The sequence below is a fragment of the Nerophis ophidion genome, linkage group LG19 (genome assembly GCF_033978795.1).
Source record: "Nerophis ophidion isolate RoL-2023_Sa linkage group LG19, RoL_Noph_v1.0, whole genome shotgun sequence".
NCBI classification, from domain to species: domain Eukaryota; kingdom Metazoa; phylum Chordata; class Actinopteri; order Syngnathiformes; family Syngnathidae; genus Nerophis; species Nerophis ophidion.
The window spans coordinates 44,424,335-44,446,834 of NC_084629.1; the positions used below are offsets into that span (position 1 = coordinate 44,424,335).

Sequence of the window (22,500 nt, forward strand, 5' to 3'; positions counted from 1 at the left end):
GACTCGAGGTCAAAGACTTGAGACTTACTTGTGACTTGCAAAACAATGACTTGGTCCCACCTCTGGTCTGTAGCAATGTTTTCAATAATAACATTTTAATACGCCTCTTGATTTTTGAAAGAGTATTGTAGCATATGTTGTGAAAACATAAGTAATGTATGTAATTGTTGTTACTGAAAATATAACTTGCATGAACATGAAGCAAACCCTTCTGTTTAAAGTACATGTCCTGCTGTGGGTGAAATATTTAAGGTTTTAGTTCCTTTCATTACAATTTCCCAAATTACTAATATTCTTGTAAAAGTCTATTATTGCCCCCAGCCCCCAAAAATATAATTGCATTTAAAAAAGTATATATTTATACATGTACATATATGTATATATGTACATACTGTATATGTTTACATTTATGAATCTGTATGTATGTATGTATGCATATATATATATATGCGTATATATACGCATATATATATATATATATATATATATACATATAAAAACATATACAGTATATATGCACTTATATGTATATATATAAATGTATATATATTTGTATATATTTATATATGTATATATAATATGTTGTTATATGTATGTATACATTTATATATATATGTATAAATAATATATATATTATGAAAGAGGGAGAGATGTTTAAACTGTATAGGTATATATATATAAATATATATATACATATATGTACATATACATGTCTATATATATATATATATACGTATATGGACATATATATATAAACATATATACATACATATATATATACAAACATCTCTCTCTTATTTACATACATACATATAACAACATATTATATATACAGATAAACATTTTATCTATACGTATATACATATATATGTATATATATTTATATCCGTACATATATGTATATCTGTATATAATGTTGTTATATGTATGTATGTATGTGTATATATATATATATATATATATATATTTATATATGTATGTATATATGTGTATTATATATGTATATATATGTATATATATACATATTTATATATATATATATATATATATATATATAAAATATGAGAAAGAAATATGTATAAAAATATTTAAATACAGAATATATCTAAATTTAATATAATTTGAGAGAGAGATATATGTTTATATATGTATGTGTTTATACATTTATATACATGTATATACATATAAATATGTATATAAAGGAGATTTGTATGTATATATACATTCATATACATGTATAAATAAATATATATATACATTTTTGAGAGAGAGATGTTTATATACGTATGTATATATACATCTATATACGTGTAAGGATATATAATATTAAATTAAAGATATATATATGTATATATATATATATATACATATATATATATATGCGAGGGAGATATTTATATATGTATGTATGTATGTATATATACATATACAGGTATATATATATATATATATATATATATATGAGCGAGTTGAGGAAGTCAAGTATTTACTTTACTGTCCATGCAGTCATACATATTTCCTTTATTAGAAGTGCCCATGTACAGAAGAGTGCCCCACAAAAAAAAAGTTGTCTAAATCCTTCATTAAACAGAATCTGTGTCAACGAGCTAAATGATCACCTCAATAAATATTTCCTCCGCTCCGTATTGACTCCATTCTCTCTGTGTCGTGTCCCCTCTGCCAGCAACAAGCCAACCTCATACCTGGCTTGAACCTCAACGCCCTGGGCATCTTCTCCTCTGGTGTGCCTGTGGGACCCCCTGCTGCTGCCGGACCCCGCGGCTCGGCCCCTCCCGCGGCACAGGCGGGATACAACCCTTTCTTAGTGAGTCTTTCTCTCCATTCCGGGACCACGAGAGTCCTCATGAAGGGGTTTTGCTCCTGTTGATCGTAGCACAAAGTTGTTTGTTGGTGCACCTTTGCTTATTCTACTGAAGTAGATACTTGTCCTCATACTTTGAACGATGGCTCAGTGAGTGTGTGAAACAGAGACTGAATGTATTGGTGGGCTTCACACAAACTTTGGGCCTTGAAAATTGAAAAAAACAAACAAAAATAAACAAAGCCTGGGTCGAGCGTGCGAGTGTGTGTGTTCTGGCAGTTCCGACGTAATGGGGACATGGCTCTGTTTACACAGTCATCTTTAAGGGACTTCTGACGGTATGGGGACCAAAACACAAGTCCCATAAAGGCAGAGGTGGCCAAACTTTTTCCACTGGGGGCCGCACACGGAAAAATTAAAGCATGCGGGGGCAATTTTGATATTTTTCATTTTCAAACCATAACAAAATATATGGAATTTTTAAAAAATGGTTTTAGCTTTTTAGTGTTGCCAATCAACCTATCCCCAGGTGCATGTCTTTGGAAGTGGGAGGAAGCCGGAGTACCCGGGCGACTTGTCCAGGGTGTACCCTGCCTTCCGCCTGATTGTAGCTGAGATAGGCGCCAGCGCCCCCCGCGACCCTGAAAGGGAATAAGCGGTAGAAAATGGAAATGGATGGGTTTTAGCTTTAGGGGTTCCGGGGACCTTTAAGGGTCTCAGTTATTAAAATGTTAAAAATAAGTCACATTTTTATTATTATTTTTTTATTTAAAGGCCTACTAAAACCCACTACTAGCGACCACGCAGTCTGATAGTTTATATATCAATGATGAAATATTAACATTTCAACACCTTTTTAGTTGACTAAATTGCAATTTTAAATTTCCCGCGAAGTGTCATAACAAATTGGACCAAGCTATATTTCTAACAAAGACAAATCATTATTTCTTCTAGATTTTCCAGAACAAAAATTTTAAAAGAAATTCAAAAGAATTTGAAATAAGATTTAAATTTGATACTACAGATTTTGTAGATTTGCCAGAATATTTTTATTTTTATTTTAATCATAATAAGTTTGAAGAAATATTTCACAAATATTCTTCGTCAAAAAAACAGAAGCTAAAACGAGGAATTAAATTAAAATGTATTTATTAATCTTTACAATAAAAAAAATAAATTACTTGAACATTGATTTAAATTGTCAGGAAAGAAGAGGAAGGAATTTAAAAGGTAAAAATGTAAATATGTTTAAAAATCCTAAAATCATTTTTACGGTTGTATTTTTTTCTCTAAAATTGTCTTTCTGAAAGTTATAAGAAGCAAAGTAAAAACAATAAATTAATTTATTTAAACAAGTGAAGACCAAGTCTTTAAAATATTTTCTTGGATTTTCAAATTCAATTTGAATTTTGTCTCTCTTAGAATTAAAAATGTCGAGCAAAGCGAGACCAGCTTGCTAGTAAATAAATACAATTTAAAAAATAGAGGCAGCTCACTGGTAAGTGCTGCTATTTGAGCTATTTTTAGAACAAGCCAGCGGGCGACTCATCTGGTCCTTACGGGCTACCTGGTGCCCGCTGGCACCATGTTGGTGACCCCTGCCTTAAAGTAACCTTCCTGGTAAGGTTTATTCAGGTGTACTGGAGAGGAGACTACGCCGGATAGTTGAACCTCGGATTCAGGAGGAACGGTGTGGTTTTCGTCCTGGTCGTGGAACTGTGGACCAGCTCTATCCTCCCGGCAGGGTTCTTGAGGGTGCATGGGAGTTTGCCCAACCAGTCTACATGTGCTTTGTGGACTTGGAGAAGGCATTGGACCGTGTCCCTCGGGAAGTCCTGTGGGGAGTGCTCAGAGAGTATCGGACTGTCTTATTGTGGCGGTCCACTCCTTGTATGATCAGTCAGAGCTTGGTCCGCATTACCGGTAAGTCGGACACGTTTTCCAGTGAGGGTTGGACTCCGCCAAGGCTGTCCTTTGTCACCGATTCTGTTCATAACTTTTATGGACAGAATTTCTAGGCGCAGTCAAGGCGTTGAGGGGATCTGGTTTGGTGACCGCAGGATTAGGTCTCTGCTTTTTGCAGATGATGTGGTCCTGATGGCTTCATCTGACCGGGATCTTCAGCTCTCGCTGGATCGGTTCGCAGCAGAGTGTGAAGTGACCGGGATGAGAATCAGCACCTCCAAGTCCGAGTCCATGGTTCTTTCCCGGAAAAGGGTGGAGTGCCATCTCCGGGTTGGGGAGGAGACCCTGCCCCAAGTGGAGGAGTTCAAGTACCTAGGAGTCTTGTTCACGAGTGAGGGAAGAGTGGATCGTGAGATCGACAGGCGGATCGGTGCGGCGTCTTCAGTAATGCGGACGTTGTATCGATCCGTTGTGGTGAAGAAGGAGCTGAGCCGGAAGGCAAAGCTCTCAATTTACCGGTCGATCACGGGTACAAGCGGCCGAAAAGAGCTTCTTCCGCCGGGTGGCGGGTCTCTCCCTTAGAGATAGGGTGAGAAGCTCTGTCATCCGGGAGGAACTCAAAGTAAAGCCGCTGCTCCTCCACATGGAGAGGAGCCAGATGAGGTGGTTCGGGCATCTGGTCAGGATGCCACCTAAACACCTCCCTAGGGAGGTGTTTAGGGCACGTCCAACCGGTAGGAGGCCACGGGTAAGACCCAGGACACGTTGGGAAGACTATGTCTCCCGGCTGGCCTGGGAACGCCTCGGGATCCCCCGGGAAGAGCTAGACGAAGTGGCTGGGGAGAGGGAAGTCTGGGCTTCCCTGCTTAGGCTGCTGTCCCCGCGACCTGACCTCGGATACGCGGAAGAAGATGAATGGATGGATTACCTTAAAGTATGATTCACATTCAGAATTTTTCATCCTTCTTTATATGGTAGTTGGAGTTGCAGACAACTTCATTACTGCTAAAAAGCAGTTTTCAGTAATGTCACAGAAGATGTAACCAATGAACATGTGGAACACAGTTGGGATCTGGTCCAAGTCCAGCATTGCTAACGCTCACAAATATAAACACTTGGCTGGGAAACAAGCACTCTGCTGGACTGTCTCTAAGTAATGTTACAATTTTAACAAAGTTATGATACTCCCCAACTAATTTTCTGTACGATACCAGTCAAATTCAGGCTGGTATCGGCAATACCGGTCCAATACAGACACTTTGTGCAAATATACCTAATGTGTCTGCTAAAATGTAAAAAGTTGTGTATTTTAAATACGACAAAGTTATTTACTTTTGAGCTGAGGTATAGTGAGGACGTGGCGTGAATAACAAAATACAAAATCAAGGCTGTTTCAAACCTTAAAAAAGGAAATAAGTAAAATAAAGCATTAAAAAATGTGTTAATAAGCGCTACTATCACAATAAAAAGGGGAAAAAACAACAGTAAAAATGTAAGAAAACTAAATGTATTTAGATAAAAACTGAAATCCAAAACACAAATTTGTGTCTTTAAATATAAATATCTGTTGTAGCCATTCCATTCATGACTTGTCAAAATGTGGCCATGGGGGGCAAAAGTCCTGCTCCAAAATATTACAAGCTCTCAAAATAAGAATAAAACATGCTTCAATATAAACAAAATTTAGTTAATCAAGAAGTAAAATAATGCTGACTTATAAATTGATTAATTTGAAGAACCATCACAACCGTCGTTAGCACTTAAATGTGAAACTGAACATTAATTTGCTCAGTTCTAGAACTTAAGTCACCAACATTAAAGTACAGTAGCATAGTAGACCCAAGTATTGATTAAAAACAAGGCCGTTTTTTTTTGTTTTTTTTACAATTGTATTATAGGGACGGCGTGGCGCAATGGTAGAGTGGCCGTGTGCAACCTGGTTCAATCCCCAACCTCGTCACGTCCGTTGTGTCCTGAGCAAGACACTTCACCCTTGCTCCTGATGGGTGCTGGTTAGCGCCTTGCATGGCAGCTCCCTCCATCAGTGTGTGAATGTGTGTGTGAATGGGTGAATGTGGAAGTAGTGTCAAAGCGCTTTGAGTACCTTGAAGGTAGAAAAGCGCTATAGTACAACCCATTTATCATTTATTATTTAAGATGCAGGATTTGCTTTATCATTTAAGTGGTGAAACTTCCTATAAGAGGATCATGTCATATTTAATTTGAACTATTTTTTTTTTTAATGGTCCTCAGTCGTCACGTACAAATTTGTGTGAATTATGCAAAATGATTGAAATTTGGTCCCCAAGAACCATATTATCTCTTTTTCCCCAGGGTCCTCAGTTAGTACGAACAGCACATTACTTCATCAATGTAGAGATTTAAAGACGTGTATGAGCTAACCTGTAGAAAGGGAGGTCCCCACAAGTCCTGAACAAAAACTTGGTCTCCATTCCAAATGACAACCAGTGTGTGTGTGTGTGTGTGTGTGTGTGTGTGTGTGTGTGCGTGTGCGTGTGCGTGTGTGTGTGTGTGTACCGCCCTGACCCGTCTGCTTGTCACTTCCCTTGCAGAGTCACTCTTCACATCTCAGCGGTCTGTACGGGGTCCCTCCAGCAAGTGCCGGCCCCCACCAGCACTCGGTATGTCCTCCCAAGAGATGCACCACACTGCCTGTTGCCATGGCGACACCATCGTTTTTGCGACGGTGTGGAACTGTACTGCATCAGGCTGTCCGTGTTCACACAGACAGCCCTCAATAATAATTACCAGTGACCACCAATGATAATTACCAGTGACCACCAAAACTAATTACCAGTGACCATGAATGATAATAACCATTGACCACCAATAATAATTACCAGTGACCACCAATGATAACCAGTGACCCCCGATAATAATTACCAGTGACCCCCGATAATAATTACCAGTGACCACCAATACTAATTACAAGTGACCACCGATAATAATTACTAATGACCACCAATAATAATTACCAGTGACTACCGATAATAATTACCAGTGACTACCGATAATAATTACCAATGACCACCAATAATAATTACTAATGACCACCAATAATAATTACCAGTGACTACCGATAATAATTACCAGTGACCACCAATAATAATTACCAGGGACCCTTGAAAATAATTACCAATGACCACGAATGATATTAACCATTGACCAACAATAATAATTACCAATGACCACCAATAATGATTACCAGTGACCACCAATAATAATTACTAATGACCACCAATAATAATTACCAGGGACCCTTGAAAATAATTACCAATGACCACGAATGATATTAACCATTGACCAATAATAATAATTACCAATGACCACCAATAATGATTACCAGTGACCACCAATAATAATTACCAGTGACCACCAATGATAACCAGTGACCCCCGATAATAATTACCAGTGACCACCAATACTAATTACAAGTGACCACCGATAATAATTACTAATGACCACCAATAATAATTACCAGTGACTACCGATAATAATTACCAGTGACTACCGATAATAATTACCAGTGACTACCGATAATAGTTACCAATGACCACCAATAATAATTACTAATGACCACCAATAATAATTACCAGTGACTACCGATAATAATTACCAGTGACCACTGATAATAATTACTAATGACCACCAATAATAATTACCAGGGACCCTTGAAAATAATTACCAATGACCATGAATGATATTAACCATTGACCAACAATAATAATTACCAATGACCACCAATAATGATAACCAGTGACCCCCGATAATAATTACCAGTGACCACCAATACTAATTACAAGTGACCACCGATAATAATTACTAATGACCACCAATAATAATTACCAGTGACTACCGATAATAATTACCAGTGACTACCGATAATAGTTACCAATGACCACCAATAATAATTACTAATGACCACCAATAATAATTACCAGGGACCCTTGAAAATAATTACCAATGACCATGAATGATATTAACCATTGACCAACAATAATATCAATCAATCAATCAATGTTTACTTATATAGCCCTAAATCACTAGTGTCTCAAAGGGCTGCACAAACCACCACGACATCCTCGGTAGGCCCACATAAGGGCAAGGAAAACTCACACCCAGTGGGACGTCGGTGACAATAATGACTATGAGAACCTTAGAGAGGAGGAAAGCAATGGATGTCGAGCGGGTCTAACATGATACTGTGAAAGTTCAATCCACAATGGATCCAACACAGTCGCAAGAGTCCAGTCCAAAGCGGGTCCAACTCAGCAGAGAGAGTCCCGTTCACAGCGGAGCCACCAGGAAACCATCCCAAGCGGAGGCGGATCAGCAGCGCAGAGATGTCCCCAGGCGATACACAGGCAAGCAGTACATGGCCACCGGATCGGACCGGACCCCCTCCACAAGGGAGAGTGGGACATAGAAGAAAAAGAAAAGAAACAGCAGATCAACTGGTCTAAAAAGGGAGTCTATTTAAAGGCTACAGCATACAAATGAGTTTTAAGGTGAGACTTAAATGCTTCTACTGAGGTGGCATCTCGAACTGTTACCGGGAGGGCATTCCAGAGTACTGGAGCCCGAACGGAAAACGCTCTATAGCCCGCAGACTTTTTTTGGGCTTTGGGAATCACTAATAAGCCGGAGTCCTTTGAACGCAGATTTCTTGCCGGGACATATGGTACAATACAATCGGCAAGATAGGATGGAGCTAGACCGTGTAGTATTTTATACGTAAGTAGTAAAACCTTAAAGTCACATCTTAAGTGCACAGGAAGCCAGTGCAGGTGAGCCAGTATAGGTATATATGTATGTATATATGTATATAAAGGTATATACAGTATAGGTATATATGTATGTATATATGTATATAAAGGTATATACAGTATAGGTATATATGTATGTATATATGTATATAAAGGTATATACAGTATAGGTATATATGTATGTATATATGTATATAAAGGTATATACAGTATAGGTATATATGTATGTATATATGTATATAAAGGTATATACAGTACAGGCGTAATGTGATCAAACTTTCTTGTTCTTGTCAAAAGTCTAGCAGCCGCATTTTGTACCAACTGTAATCTTTTAATGCTAGACATGGGGAGACCCGAAAATAATACGTTACAGTAGTCGAGGCGAGACGTAACAAACGCATGGATAATGATCTCAGCGTCTTTAGTGGACAGAATGGAGCGAATTTTAGCGATATTACGGAGATGAAAGAAGGCCGTTTTAGTAACGCTTTTAATGTGTGCCTCAAAGGAGAGAGTTGGGTCGAAGATAATACCCAGATTCTTTACCGTGTCGCCTTGTTTAATTGTTTGGTTGTCAAATGTTAGAGTTGTATTATTAAATAGAGTTCGGTGTCTAGCAGGACCGATAATCAGCATTTCCGTTTTTTTGGCGTTGAGTTGCAAAAAGTTAGCGGACATCCATTGTTTAATTTCATTAAGACACGCCTCCAGCTGACTACAATCCGGCGTGTTGGTCAGCTTTAGGGGCATGTAGAGTTGGGTGTCATCAGCATAACAGTGAAAGCTAACACCGTATTTGCGTATGATGTCACCTAGCGGCAGCATGTAGATGCTGAAGAGTGCAGGGCCAAGGACCGAACCCTGGGGAACTCCACACGTTACCTTAACGTAGTCCGAGGTCACATTGTTATGGGAGACACACTGCATCCTATCAGTAAGATAAGAGTTAAACCAAGACAGGGCTAAGTCTGACATACCGATTCGTGTTTTGATACGTTCTAATAAAATATTATGATCGACGGTATCGAAAGCAGCGCTAAGATCGAGGAGCAGCAACATAGATGACGCATCAGAATCCATCGTTAGCAATAGATCATTAGTCATTTTTGCGAGGGCTGTCTCCGTCGAGTGATTTGCCCTGAAACCGGATTGAAAGGTTTCACATAGATTGTTAGACGCTAAGTGTTCATTTAACTGCTCCGCAACAATTTTTTCGAGGATTTTTGAAATGAAGGGAAGGTGAGACACCGGTCGGTAGTTTACCATGAGGTCAGGATCGAGGTTAGGTCTTTTAAGGAGAGGATGAATAACCGCTTTTTTGAATGCTAGGGGAACAGTGCCCGAGGAAAGTGATAAGTTTATAATATTTAGCACTGATGGACCTAATAATACAAAGAGCTCCTTGATCAGTTTCCCAGGAAGAGGGTCAAGTAAACATGTTGTTTGTTTTATTCCATTTACACGTTGTAACAATTCCTCTAATGTTATTTCCTCAAAACGAGAGAAACTATTTTGGAGGGCAGTATCCGCCGTATATACAATCGTGTCAGTGTTAATAGAACCCCGTTGTAGCTGGGACGCATTGTCTTTAATCTCCTTTCTAATGACTTCAATTTTCTTACTAAAGAATTGCATAAAGTCATCAGCTGAGTGGGTGGAGCTACTGGAAGGAGTCCCTTGTTGGGTTAGCGATGCTACCGTACTAAACAAAAATTTAGGATCGTTTTTATTACGGTGGATGAGATTTGAGTAATAATTAGCTTTAGCTAAGGTAAGCATGCGTTTATAAGTTATTAAACCATCACTAAATGCTTGATGGTGCACCTCAAGTTTAGTCGTGCGCCATTTGCGTTCCAGCTTTCTGCATAATAATTTCTGAGCTCTAGTTTCTTCTGTAAACCACGGGGTGCGCTTTTTTGGAGCCTTTTTTAACTTTAGCGGTGCTATGTTATCAATGGTTTCGCGCAGGGCGTCGTTAAAATTGTTAGTGAGGTTATCAATAGAGCCCACATACTTTGGGAATGGTGCCATTACCGAGGGCAGTAGGTCAGCAAGAGTTGTCGTTGTGGCCGTATTAATGTTGCGGCTGCTATAGCAGTTATTATTATTATTAGTTTGACGAACATGCGTCTGAACCTCGAATTTTATAAGGTAATGATCGGACAATACTTTAGTATACGGGAGTATCGTAACTTTGGAAGCGGTGATCCCCTTGACAAGCACTAGGTCTATCGTATTACCGTTGCGATGCGTGGGTTCATTTATTATTTGTGTGAGACCACAGCTATCAATTATACTCTGGAGCGCTACGCACGGTGGGTCCGATGGGGTATTCATGTGGATATTAAAGTCCCCCATTATGATTATATTATCGGCGTGTGTCACTAGATCAGCAACGAACTCTGAGAATTCATTGATGAAGTCCGAACAGGGCCCTGGGGGGCGGTAGATAACAGCCAGGTGTAGAGGCAGCGGTGTGACAGACCTCATAGTAAGCACCTCAAACGATTTATATTTATTATTTATGTTAGGACTAAGGTTAAAGTTTTCGTTGTATATTAGTGCGACCCCCCCACCCCTTTTAAGCGGACGGGCAATATGCGCATGTGTAAAGTTAGGAGGACATGCCTCATTTAGCGCAAAAAAGTCGTTTGGTTTAAGCCAGGTTTCGCTGAGACCGATGACGTTAAGATTGTTGTCTCTGATAATATCATTAACTAACAACGTTTTGGGAGACAATGATCTTATGTTTAAAAAACCTACATTATAGGTAGTGGGCTGTTTTAGGGAATTTTTGATCAAATTATCCGTAGTAGCAATATTAATAATGTTGTGTTTATTATGCCCAGTGCATTCAGTATAATTACGACCATATCTAGGAATTGATACGACGGGAATGTTCCGATTGTTTGATTGTTGCTTTGATAAACTGCACGCATCATGGTTAGCCACCTCAGTAACGGGGATGTTCCGATTGTTTGTTTGTTGCTTTGATAAACTGCACGCATCATAGTTAGCCTCCTCAGTAACGGGGATTTTCCGATTGTTTGTTTGTTGCTTTGATAAACTGCACGCATCATAGTTAGCCACCTCAGTAAAACACATGTCCAACTCTGAAACACTCAAAGTAGAAAAAACTTGTTCTAATTTAACAGACTCCTTACCCAGACCAGTAGTCTCGCATTTTCCATCTAAATCCGTCTTCAGGGTGGAGGGAAGTGGTGTACTGTGGGGATTAGCCTTCTGCTTTGTTTTTAGCCCCGCTCGACATCCGCGTTTCCGATCACACCGCTGGCGTCTGCTCCGTAGACGGCCCCCGCTGCTACTAGACTCCGCTGCTTCACAGGCCGCTGGATGTAGCCGCCGATGAATCCCCATGCTAGTTAGCATGTTTAGCACGCCCGCGTCTATCAGTCCAAAACGGCCCAATATGTCCATATCCAGAAGTGTCTGGCGGTCGTACGTGATCACGGAGTGACCACGATGCGAGCCAGCCATGAAGTCTGCAGAACTGTCCGGCATTTCCGCCAAATGTTCCATCTTTAGCAAGAGCACCGCAGTGTCGCAGCCCGTCCGGGCGCCGCCATCTTGCATATATCAATAATAATTACCAATGACCACCAATAATGATTACCAGTGACCACCAATGATAATTACCAGTGACCACCAATAATAATTACCAGTGACCACCAATAATTACCAGTGACCACCAACAATAATTGCCAGTGACCACCAATAATAATTACTAATGACCACTAATAATAATTACCAGTCACCACCAATAATAATTACTAATGACCACCAATAATAATTACCAGTGACCACCAAAAATAATTACCAGTGACTACCAATAATAATTACCAGTCACCACCAATAATAATTACTAATGACCACCAATAATAATTACCAGTGACCACCAAAAATAATTACCAGTGACTACCAATAATAATTACCAGTGACCACCAATGATAATTACCAGTGACCACCAATGATAATTACCAATGACCACCAATAATAATTACCAGTTAACAAGTGCTAGCAGTTAACAAGTGTCACATACCAAGTTATATGACAAAAATTAGTCCAAAAAGCTTGCACTTTAATGTTGGCATGCTAACATGCTAACGTAAACAAGCATACAGTTAGCATGTTTCAAATACTAAGATATATGACTGTAAGGTGTATGGCTGCGGAATTACAGACACAATGTGTAAAGTTAAAAAAAAAAAAAAGTTAGCATTTTGTTAGCATGCTAATGTTAGCACACTAACTGTCACACACCAAGTCATATGACTCCGGGGTTAATTAAAATCAATCACAGGTTCCTTTTGATACTCTGCTACCTGCTCGGTGGCCTAGTGGTTAGAGTGTCCGCTCTGAGATCGGTAGGTCGGGAGTTCAAACCCCGGCCGAGTCCTACCAAAGACTATAAAAATGGGACCCATTATTTCCCTGCTTGGCATCAAGGGCTGGAATTGGGGGTTAAATAACCAAAAATGATTATCGGGCGTGGCCACCGCTGCTGCTCACTGCTCCCCTCACCTCCCAGGGGGTGATCAAGGGTGATCCAGAGGGTAATCTAACGTGTGTGACAATCATTGGTACTTTAAACTTTTTTTTAACTTTAACCCGTGTTGGCCCTGCGATGAGGTGGTGACTTGTCCAGGGTGTACCCCGCCTTCTGCCCGAGTGCAGCTGGGATAGGCTCCAGCCCCCAATGTTAATTACTTTTTCAGTTGTCAATCAATCATTTGTGTTGGATGTAATGTTAGGTTCTACTGAACATTGAACCCAAAAGTCAGAGCACTTTAAAACTTGTCTGTCTAAAATGTATTTTTTCTTTTTTTCTTTTACACGAATTAAGCTGCTTAACTCCTTTAATCCACTTACAGAAAAATAGAGAGATTTAAAAAGAGTGTTTAGGAGTAGCCAAAGAAATAAAAACTAAATAAGTGTCCCTCAGCACCATCGGAGCATCACCACTAGAACACCACAAATATGTCTGGATCCTGAATTCCAGCCCAGAGTTCAGCTCCGGCTCGTTAAAACCACAAGTATGCATTTATGTTAGATCCACTATGGACTGGACTCTCACTATTATGTTAGATCCACTATGGACTGGACTCTCACACTATTATGTTAGATCCACTATGGACTGGACTTTCACACTATTATGTTAGATCCACTATGGACTGGACTCTCACTATTATGTTAGATCCACTATAGACTGGACTCTCACTATTATGTTAGATCCACTGTGGACTGGACTGTCACTATTATGTTAGATCCACTATGGACTGGACTTTCACACTATTATGTTAGATCCACTATGGACTGGACTCACTATTATGTTGGATCCACTATGGACTGGACTCTCACTATTATGTTAGATCCACTATGGACTGGACTCTCACTATTATGTTAGATCCACTATGGACTGGACTCTCATATTATGTTAGATCCACTATGAACTGGACTCTCACTATTATGTTAGATCCACTATGGACTGGACTCTCACTATTATGTTAGATCCACTATGGACTGGACTCTCACTATTATGTTAGATCCACTATGGAATGGACTCTCACTATTATGTCAGATCCACTATGGACTGGACTCTCACTATTATGTTAGATCCACCATGGACTGGACTTTCACTATTATGTTAGATCCACTGTGGACTGGACTCTCATATTATGTTGGATCCACTATGGACTGGACTCTCACTATTATGTTAGATCCACTATGGACTGGACTCTCACTATTATGTTAGATCCACTATGGACTGGACTCTCATATTATGTTAGATCCACTATGGACTGGACTCTCACACTATTATGTTGGATCCACTATGGACTGGACTCTCACTATTATGTTAGATCCACTATGGACTGGACTCTCACTATTATGTTAGATCCACTATGGAATGGACTCTCACTATTATGTCAGATCCACTATGGACTGGACTCTCACTATTATGTTAGATCCACCATGGACTGGACTTTCACTATTATGTTAGATCCACTGTGGACTGGACTCTCATATTATGTTGGATCCACTATGGACTGGACTCTCACTATTATGTTAGATCCACTATGGACTGGACTTTCACACTATTATGTTAGATCCACTATGGACTGGACTCACTATTATGTTGGATCCACTATGGACTGGACTCTCACTATTATGTTAGATCCACTATGGACTGGACTCTCACTATTATGTTAGATCCACTATGGACTGGACTCTCATATTATGTTAGATCCACTATGGACTGGACTCTCACACTATTATGTTGGATCCACTATGGACTGGACTCTCACTATTATGTTAGATCCACTATGGACTGGACTCTCACTATTATGTTAGATCCACTACGGACTTGACTCTCACTATTATGTCAGATCCACTATGGACTGGACTCTCACTATTATGTTAGATCCACCATGGACTGGACTTTCACTATTATGTTAGATCCACTGTGGACTGGACTCTCATATTATGTTGGATCCACTATGGACTGGACTCTCACTATTATGTTAGATCCACTATGGACTGGACTTTTACTATTATGTTAGATCCACTATGGACTGGACTCTCACTATTATGTTAGATCCACTATGGACTGGACTATCACTATTATGTTGGATCCACTATGGACTGGACTCTCACTATTATGTTAGATCAACTTTGGACTGGACTTTTACTATTATGTTAGATCCACTATGGACTGGACTCTCACTATTATGTTAGATCCACTATGGACTGGACTCTCACTATTATGTTAAATCCACTATGGACTGGACTCTCACTATTATGTTAGATCCACAATGGACTGGACTTTTACTATTATGTTAGATCCACTATGGACTGGACTCTCACTATTATGTTAGATCCACTATGGACTGGACTCACACTATTATGTTAGATCCACTATGGACTGGACTTTCACACTATTATGTTAGATCCACTATGGACTGGACTCTCACTATTATGTTAGATCCACTATAGACTGGACTCTCACTATTATGTTAGATCCACTATGGACTGGACTCTCACTATTATGTTAGATCCACTATGGATTGGACTCTCACTATTATGTTAGATCCACTATGGACTGGACTCTCACTATTATGTTAGATCCACTATGGACTGGACTCTCACTATTATGTTAGATCCACTATGGACTGGACTCACACTATTATGTTAGATCCACTATGGACTGGACTTTCACACTATTATGTTAGATCCACTATGGACTGGACTCTCACTATTATGTTAGATCCACTATAGACTGGACTCTCACTATTATGTTAGATCCACTATGGACTGGACTCTCACTATTATGTTAGATCCACTATGGATTGGACTCTCACTATTATGTTAGATCCACTATGGACTGGACTCTCACTATTATGTTAGATCCACTATGGACTGGACTCTCACTATTATGTTAGATCCACTATGGACTGGACTCACACTATTATGTTAGATCCACTATGGACTGGACTCACACTATTATGTTAGATCCACTATGGACTGGACTATCACTATTATGTTGGATCCACTATGGACTGGACTCTCACTATTATGTTAGATCAACTTTGGACTGGACTTTTACTATTATGTTAGATCCACTATGGACTGGACTCTCACTATTATGTTAGATCCACTATGGACTGGACTCTCACTATTATGTTAAATCCACTATGGACTGGACTCTCACTATTATGTTAGATCCACAATGGACTGGACTTTTACTATTATGTTAGATCCACTATGGACTGGACTCTCACTATTATGTTAGATCCACTATGGACTGGACTTTTACTATTATGTTAGATCCACTATGGACTGGACTCTCACTATTATGTTAGATCCACTATGGACTGGACTATCACTATTATGTTGGATCCACTATGGACTGGACTCTCACTATTATGTTAGATCCACTATGGACTGGACTTTTACTATTATGTTAGATCCACTATGGACTGGACTCTCACTATTATGTTAGATCCACTATGGACTGGACTCTCACTATTATGTTAAATCCACTATGGACTGGACTCTCACTATTATGTTAGATCCACTATGGACTGGACTTTTACTATTATGTTAGATCCACTATGGACTGGACTCTCACTATTATGTTAGATCCACAATGGACTGGACTTTTACTATTATGTTGGATCCACTATGGACTGGACTCTCACTATTATGTTAGATCCACTATGGACTGGACTTTTACTATTATGTTAGATCCACTATGGACTGGACTCTCACTATTATGTTAGATCCACTATGGACTGGACTATCACTATTATGTTGGATCCACTATGGACTGGACTCTCACTATTATGTTAGATCCACTATGGACTGGACTTTTACTATTATGTTAGATCCACTATGGACTGGACTCTCACTATTATGTTAGATCCACTATGGACTGGACTCTCACTATTATGTTAAATCCACTATGGACTGGACTCTCACTATTATGTTAGATCCACAATGGACTGGACTTTTACTATTATGTTAGATCCACTATGGACTGGACTATCACTATTATGTTAGATCCACTATGGACTGGACTCTCACTATTATGTTGGGGGGTGGGAGAAATGTTTCAGGACTGGCAAACATTGCCATCTAATAAAAAAACCAAACCCCCAAAACTCAAAATTGCGCTCTAGCGCCCCCTAGGAATAAAACAAAGACAAAACTGCTCTTGGGAAGAAAACACAGACAAAACTGCTTGTAACTTCCGTTAGGAATGTCGTAGAGACATGAAACAAAAACCTCTACGTAGGTCTGACTTAGACCTAGATTTCATACACTGACATCCTTCAGCAAAAATCAACAGGAAGTTGGCAAAAATCCCTCCAAAACAAAAGCTTCCTAAAAAATGTCATTTTTGCCTCTTTGAGCTGTAATTTGACCCCCTTAAAATTCTTCAAAACTCACCAGACTCAATACACACATTTGGACTGGGGAAAATTGCGATCTAATAAAAAAACAAAAACTAAAAGTTGCGCTCTAGCGCCCCCTAGGAATAAAACACAGACAAAACTGCTCTTGGGAAGAAAACACAGACAAAACTGCTTGTAACGTCCGTTAGGAATGTCGTAGGGACATGAAACAAAAACCCTCTATGTAGGTCTCACTTAGACCTAGATTTCATACACTGACATCCTTCAGCAAAAATCAACAGGAAGTTGGCAAAAACCCCTTCAAAACAAGTTTCCTAAAAAATGTCATTTTTGCCTCTTTGAGCTGTAATTTGACCCCCTTAAAATGCTTCAAAACTCACCAGACTCAACACACACATTTGGACTGGTGAAAATTGCTATATGATAAAAAAAAAACAAAAAAAAAACCCCAAACTCAAAATTGTGCTCTAGCGCCCCCTAGGATTAAAACACAGCTAAAACTGCTCTTGGGAAGAAAACACAGAAAAAAACTGATTGTAACTTCAGGTAGGAATGTCGTAGAGACATAAAACAAGAACCTCTATGTAGGTCTCACTTAGACCTACATTTCATTCATTGACATCCCTCAGCAAAAATCAACAGGAAGTTTGCTATTCCCACTTCCATACAACAACTGCATAACATACACCATGCATTAGAGTCTCAAAATGGCAGCACCAAGGCATCCTTATAAAATGCCCAAGCCACTTTACAACTGTTATTACTATGAGACTGATGTATAACACATGTGTATGCAACTTTATCTGGGCTTGGGTCGCGGGGGCAGCAGCCAAAGCAGTCCCGTCCATCGCTGCTTGAAGCTCTAATTCATTATTATTTTTGGAGCAATGACACTTAAAAACAAATCACACTAAATTTATTGGGGCTCCAAAAGGGTCCTACTCATTAAAGTGTTAAATAAATTATACATTTTTTTTGCTGTTTACTTTTAACACAATAATCTTGAGATCAACTTCAGATCTATCCGTCATTTATAAGTTTTATTGTTGTTTATGGTTTTTTGTTGGTTCATTTTAGGCCCTTCTTTAAAAAAAAAACAGCTCAATATGCAACATTTTCCTCCCCAGAATATCTCAAAGTGGAAAATTTAACATGACGTAATTGAATAGGTCAATAATACATAATGACATTGATTTTGATTCATTATTATTTTTTTAAAGAAACAAACAGCCTGCATGGCAGCTTTGTTTTATTAGAGTAAACATTGCAACATTTTCTTGTTACATTTCACCCCTTTGCTTTGTTTTAAAAATGTTTCAATCGTATTTTTTTTAAATGTGCCGTGGGGCCGTTAACAAAAATGTCCTGCACTTTGGACACCCCTGCCTTAGGGAATAAGCGGTAGACAATGGATGGATGGATGGGTATTTGAGCCTGACACCAAAGACTATGAAAAATTGGAGCCATTACCTGCCTGCTTGGCACTCAGCATCAAGGGTTGGAATTGGGGGTTAAAACGCCAAAAATTATTTCCAGGCGTGGCCACAACTGCTGCTCACTGCTCCCCTCACCTCCCAGAGGGTGATGAGTCAAACGCAGAAAGGAAATCTCACCACTGGTACTTTAACTTTTTTTTTTTTTTTTACACATCTTTGCATAACAGCCCTGTTATGCAAACTTTAGACGGCGAATAGCAGCTTTCAAAAAAAAAGTCTGTTTATCAAAAGTAACAAAGTCAGGTCAGTACGAATAATACGGATTCCTCGGAAAAAAAAAGGCTGCATTGTCAAACTCGAGGCCGAGAGCTATTTCACGTTATTTCTGTGGCGTTTTGACAGCAGTCTAGTTTTTCTTTTTCGCACTTCTTAGTTCGAGTGTGATGTTCAATTCAGTTTTTTTCTCTCTGTCCTCTTTGCTTCACCAAAGAAGTTAAAAGGAAAATGTGTTGACTTTGCTGTTCAAGCTCTTTTTTTTGTTGTTGTCTGACAGGCTCCAGAACAGGAGGTGGTCTACCTCTTTATTCCAACTCAGGCGGTGGGAGCTCTTATAGGCAAGAAGGGTCAGCACATCAAGCAGCTCGCCCACTTCGCCGGAGCCTCCATCAAGGTGCGTCGGGGAGACACAAAAACAAAACACTTTTAGTCGAGTTGAATGTCCGGGCGGTGAACATTACAGCAAGGAATGTTAGCAATTATTTGTATTTTTGTTTTTTTTTGGTCTATTTTTATTGACATCCAGCATCAGACATTTATATCCATTATAACATATTTATATACATCAAATAGCTGTTTTCTGCCCTAAATGTCAAAAGTATTTTTTGTTTATATACCCATCATACCACCCTCCGCCCAAAAAAAAACAGCAAAAGAAAAAGAATAAATAATACACTGATAATAGTAATAATAAACAGAAATAAAATAAAATACATAAAAACAGATACATACTGTATATATGTGTGTATATATATATATATATATATACACATATATATACATATGTATACATACATACATAAATAATATAGCTGTTTTCTGCCCTAAATGTCAGAAGTATTTTTTGTTTATATATCCATCATACCACCCCCACAAAAAACAGCGAAAAAATAAATAATACATTGATAATAATAATAAACAGAAATAAAATAAAATACATATAAACAGATACACACACACACACACACACATATATATATATATATATATATATATATATATATATATATATATATATATATATATATATATACATATACATATAAACATACATATACATCATATAGCTGTTGTCTGCCCTAAATGTCAAAAGTATTTTTTGTTTATATACCCATCATACCACCCCCCCTCCCCCCCAAAAAACAGCAAAAAAAAAAGAATAAATAATACATTGATAAGAATAATAAACAGAAATAAAATACATAAAGACGGATACATACTGTGTATATATATATATATATATATATATGCATAAATAATAGGGCTGTTGTCTGCCCTAAATGTCAGAAGTATTTTTTGTTTATATACCCATCATACCACCCCCCCCCCCAAAAAAAGCAAAAAATAAATAAATAAATAATACATTCATAAAAATAATAAACATAAGTTAAATAAAATAAATATAAACGGATACACACACACACACATATATATATATATGTATATATACACACACATACATGTATGTATGTTTATGTATGTATGTATATATATATATAAACATACATATACATCATATAGCTGTTGTCTGCCCTAAATGTCAGAGTTATTTTTTGTTTATATACCCATCATACCACCCCCTCCCCCCCAAAAAATAACAGCAAAAAAAAGAAAAGGAAAAAAAAGTAGCATCTGCAAATAGATCAAATAAATAAACAAAAAAATAAACAATACATTGATAATAATAATAAACAGAAATAAAATAAAATAAATATAAACAGCTACATATACATAGACTGTATATATATATATATATACATATATAAATACAGTACATATACACATACAGGGAGTAATCCTTTTATTTTTAATTTTTTTTCAACAGCAGTGCACTAATTCGAAAAATGTAAGTCAGGCTTATGAGGCGAGACATACTTGACCCAGTTTTCCCAGAATGAAGTACATTTCTCCAATTTATAATTAATAAAGGCAGTTGTCTTCTGCATGTTATTTATGTCCATTGTGGTCTCCAGCCATTGTTTCAAAGTTGGGCTCTCCTGGGATATTTCCTAGTGATGGTCTTTTTACAAGCCACCAAGTTGCATATTCATGAAGTCTTTATCTTTCTTCAGCCAGTCCTCAGGTGCAAGTCCATTGATATTTCCACATTATTGTCCATTCTTCCTCCGATATAGTTATCCCTCCTTCCTTCTCCCATTTTGTTTTGATATATGAAGGAATGGAAGTAAAATCTCCCGATTTGTTTTGCAGATCGCTCCGGCTGAGAGCCCGGAAGTGACTGAGAGGATGGTGATCATTACTGGAACCCCGGAGGCTCAGTTTAAGGTGAAAAATACCAGAAAAGAACCCTATAATGCAGGCCAGGGCAATTATTTTGACTCGCAGGACCAAATTTAGAGAGAAAAAAGGAGTCTGTGGGCCTGTATAACAGGGGTGTCCAAACTTTTTCCACCGAGGGCCGCACACTGAAAAATCAAAGCAAGCTGGGGCCATTTTGATATTTTTTATTTGAAAAAGCAATACAATATATTTATAAAAAATATACATTTAGGCCTCCACTCAGGCTTGATCCAGGGTTTTGGTCAAAAATATATAAAAAATGTGTCATTATTTAGTATTATTATCATTATTATTATAGGCTTAAATCTCTCGATCAACATTATAACTATCTGTCAATATAACATTTAAAAAAAATTAAGTTGTATGCTCCTTTTGTCAAAGAAAACCATTTTTTATATAAAAACAAAATATGCAGAGCTAGACGAAGTGGCTGGGGAGAGGGAAGTCTGGGCTTCCCTGCTTAGGCTGCTGCCCCCGCGACCCGACCTCGGATAAGCGGAAGAAGATGGATGCATGGATGGATGGGAAATTTTTAAGTGGAATATTTCAAATTACATAATAATTGTAGCTTTAAAAAGGTCAATAAGTCAGAACAACATTGATTTTAATTCATTATTATTTTTTGAGCAATGGCACTTAAAAAAAAATAACACTAAAATTATTGGGGATCCAAAAGGGTCCTATTCATTAAAGCAGGGGTCACCAACGCGGTGCCCGCGGGCACCAGGTAGCCCGTAAGGACCAGATGAGTCGCCCGCTGGGCTGTTCTAAAAATAGCTCAAATAGCAGCACTTACCAGTGAGCCGCGTCAATTTTTTTGTATTGTTTTTTATTTACTTGCAAGCTGGTCTCGCTTTGCTTGACATTTTTAATTCTAAGAGAGACAAAGCTCAAATAGAATTTGAAAATGCAAGAAAATATTTTAAAGACTTGGTCTTCACTTGTTTAAATAAATTCATTGATCTTTTTGCTTTGTTTCTTATAAATTTCAGAAAGACAATTTTAGAGAAAAAATACAACCTTAAAAATGATTTTAGGAT

The 22,500-nt window shown here is 38.2% G+C and overlaps 1 protein-coding gene across 2 annotated transcripts in view; it reads left to right on the forward strand.

Annotated features, from left to right (window-relative positions):
• igf2bp2a (insulin-like growth factor 2 mRNA binding protein 2a) overlaps positions 1-22,500 on the forward strand; it is a 158,730-nt gene that overhangs the window by 119,431 nt on the left and 16,799 nt on the right. For both annotated transcript variants that reach the window (XM_061880091.1, XM_061880090.1), the window contains exons 10-13: positions 1,685-1,825; positions 6,301-6,369; positions 19,437-19,553; positions 21,371-21,445. In XM_061880091.1, the coding sequence (XP_061736075.1) occupies positions 1,685-1,825; positions 6,301-6,369; positions 19,437-19,553; positions 21,371-21,445 (402 nt within the window). The remainder of the gene's footprint in view (positions 1-1,684; positions 1,826-6,300; positions 6,370-19,436; positions 19,554-21,370; positions 21,446-22,500) is intronic.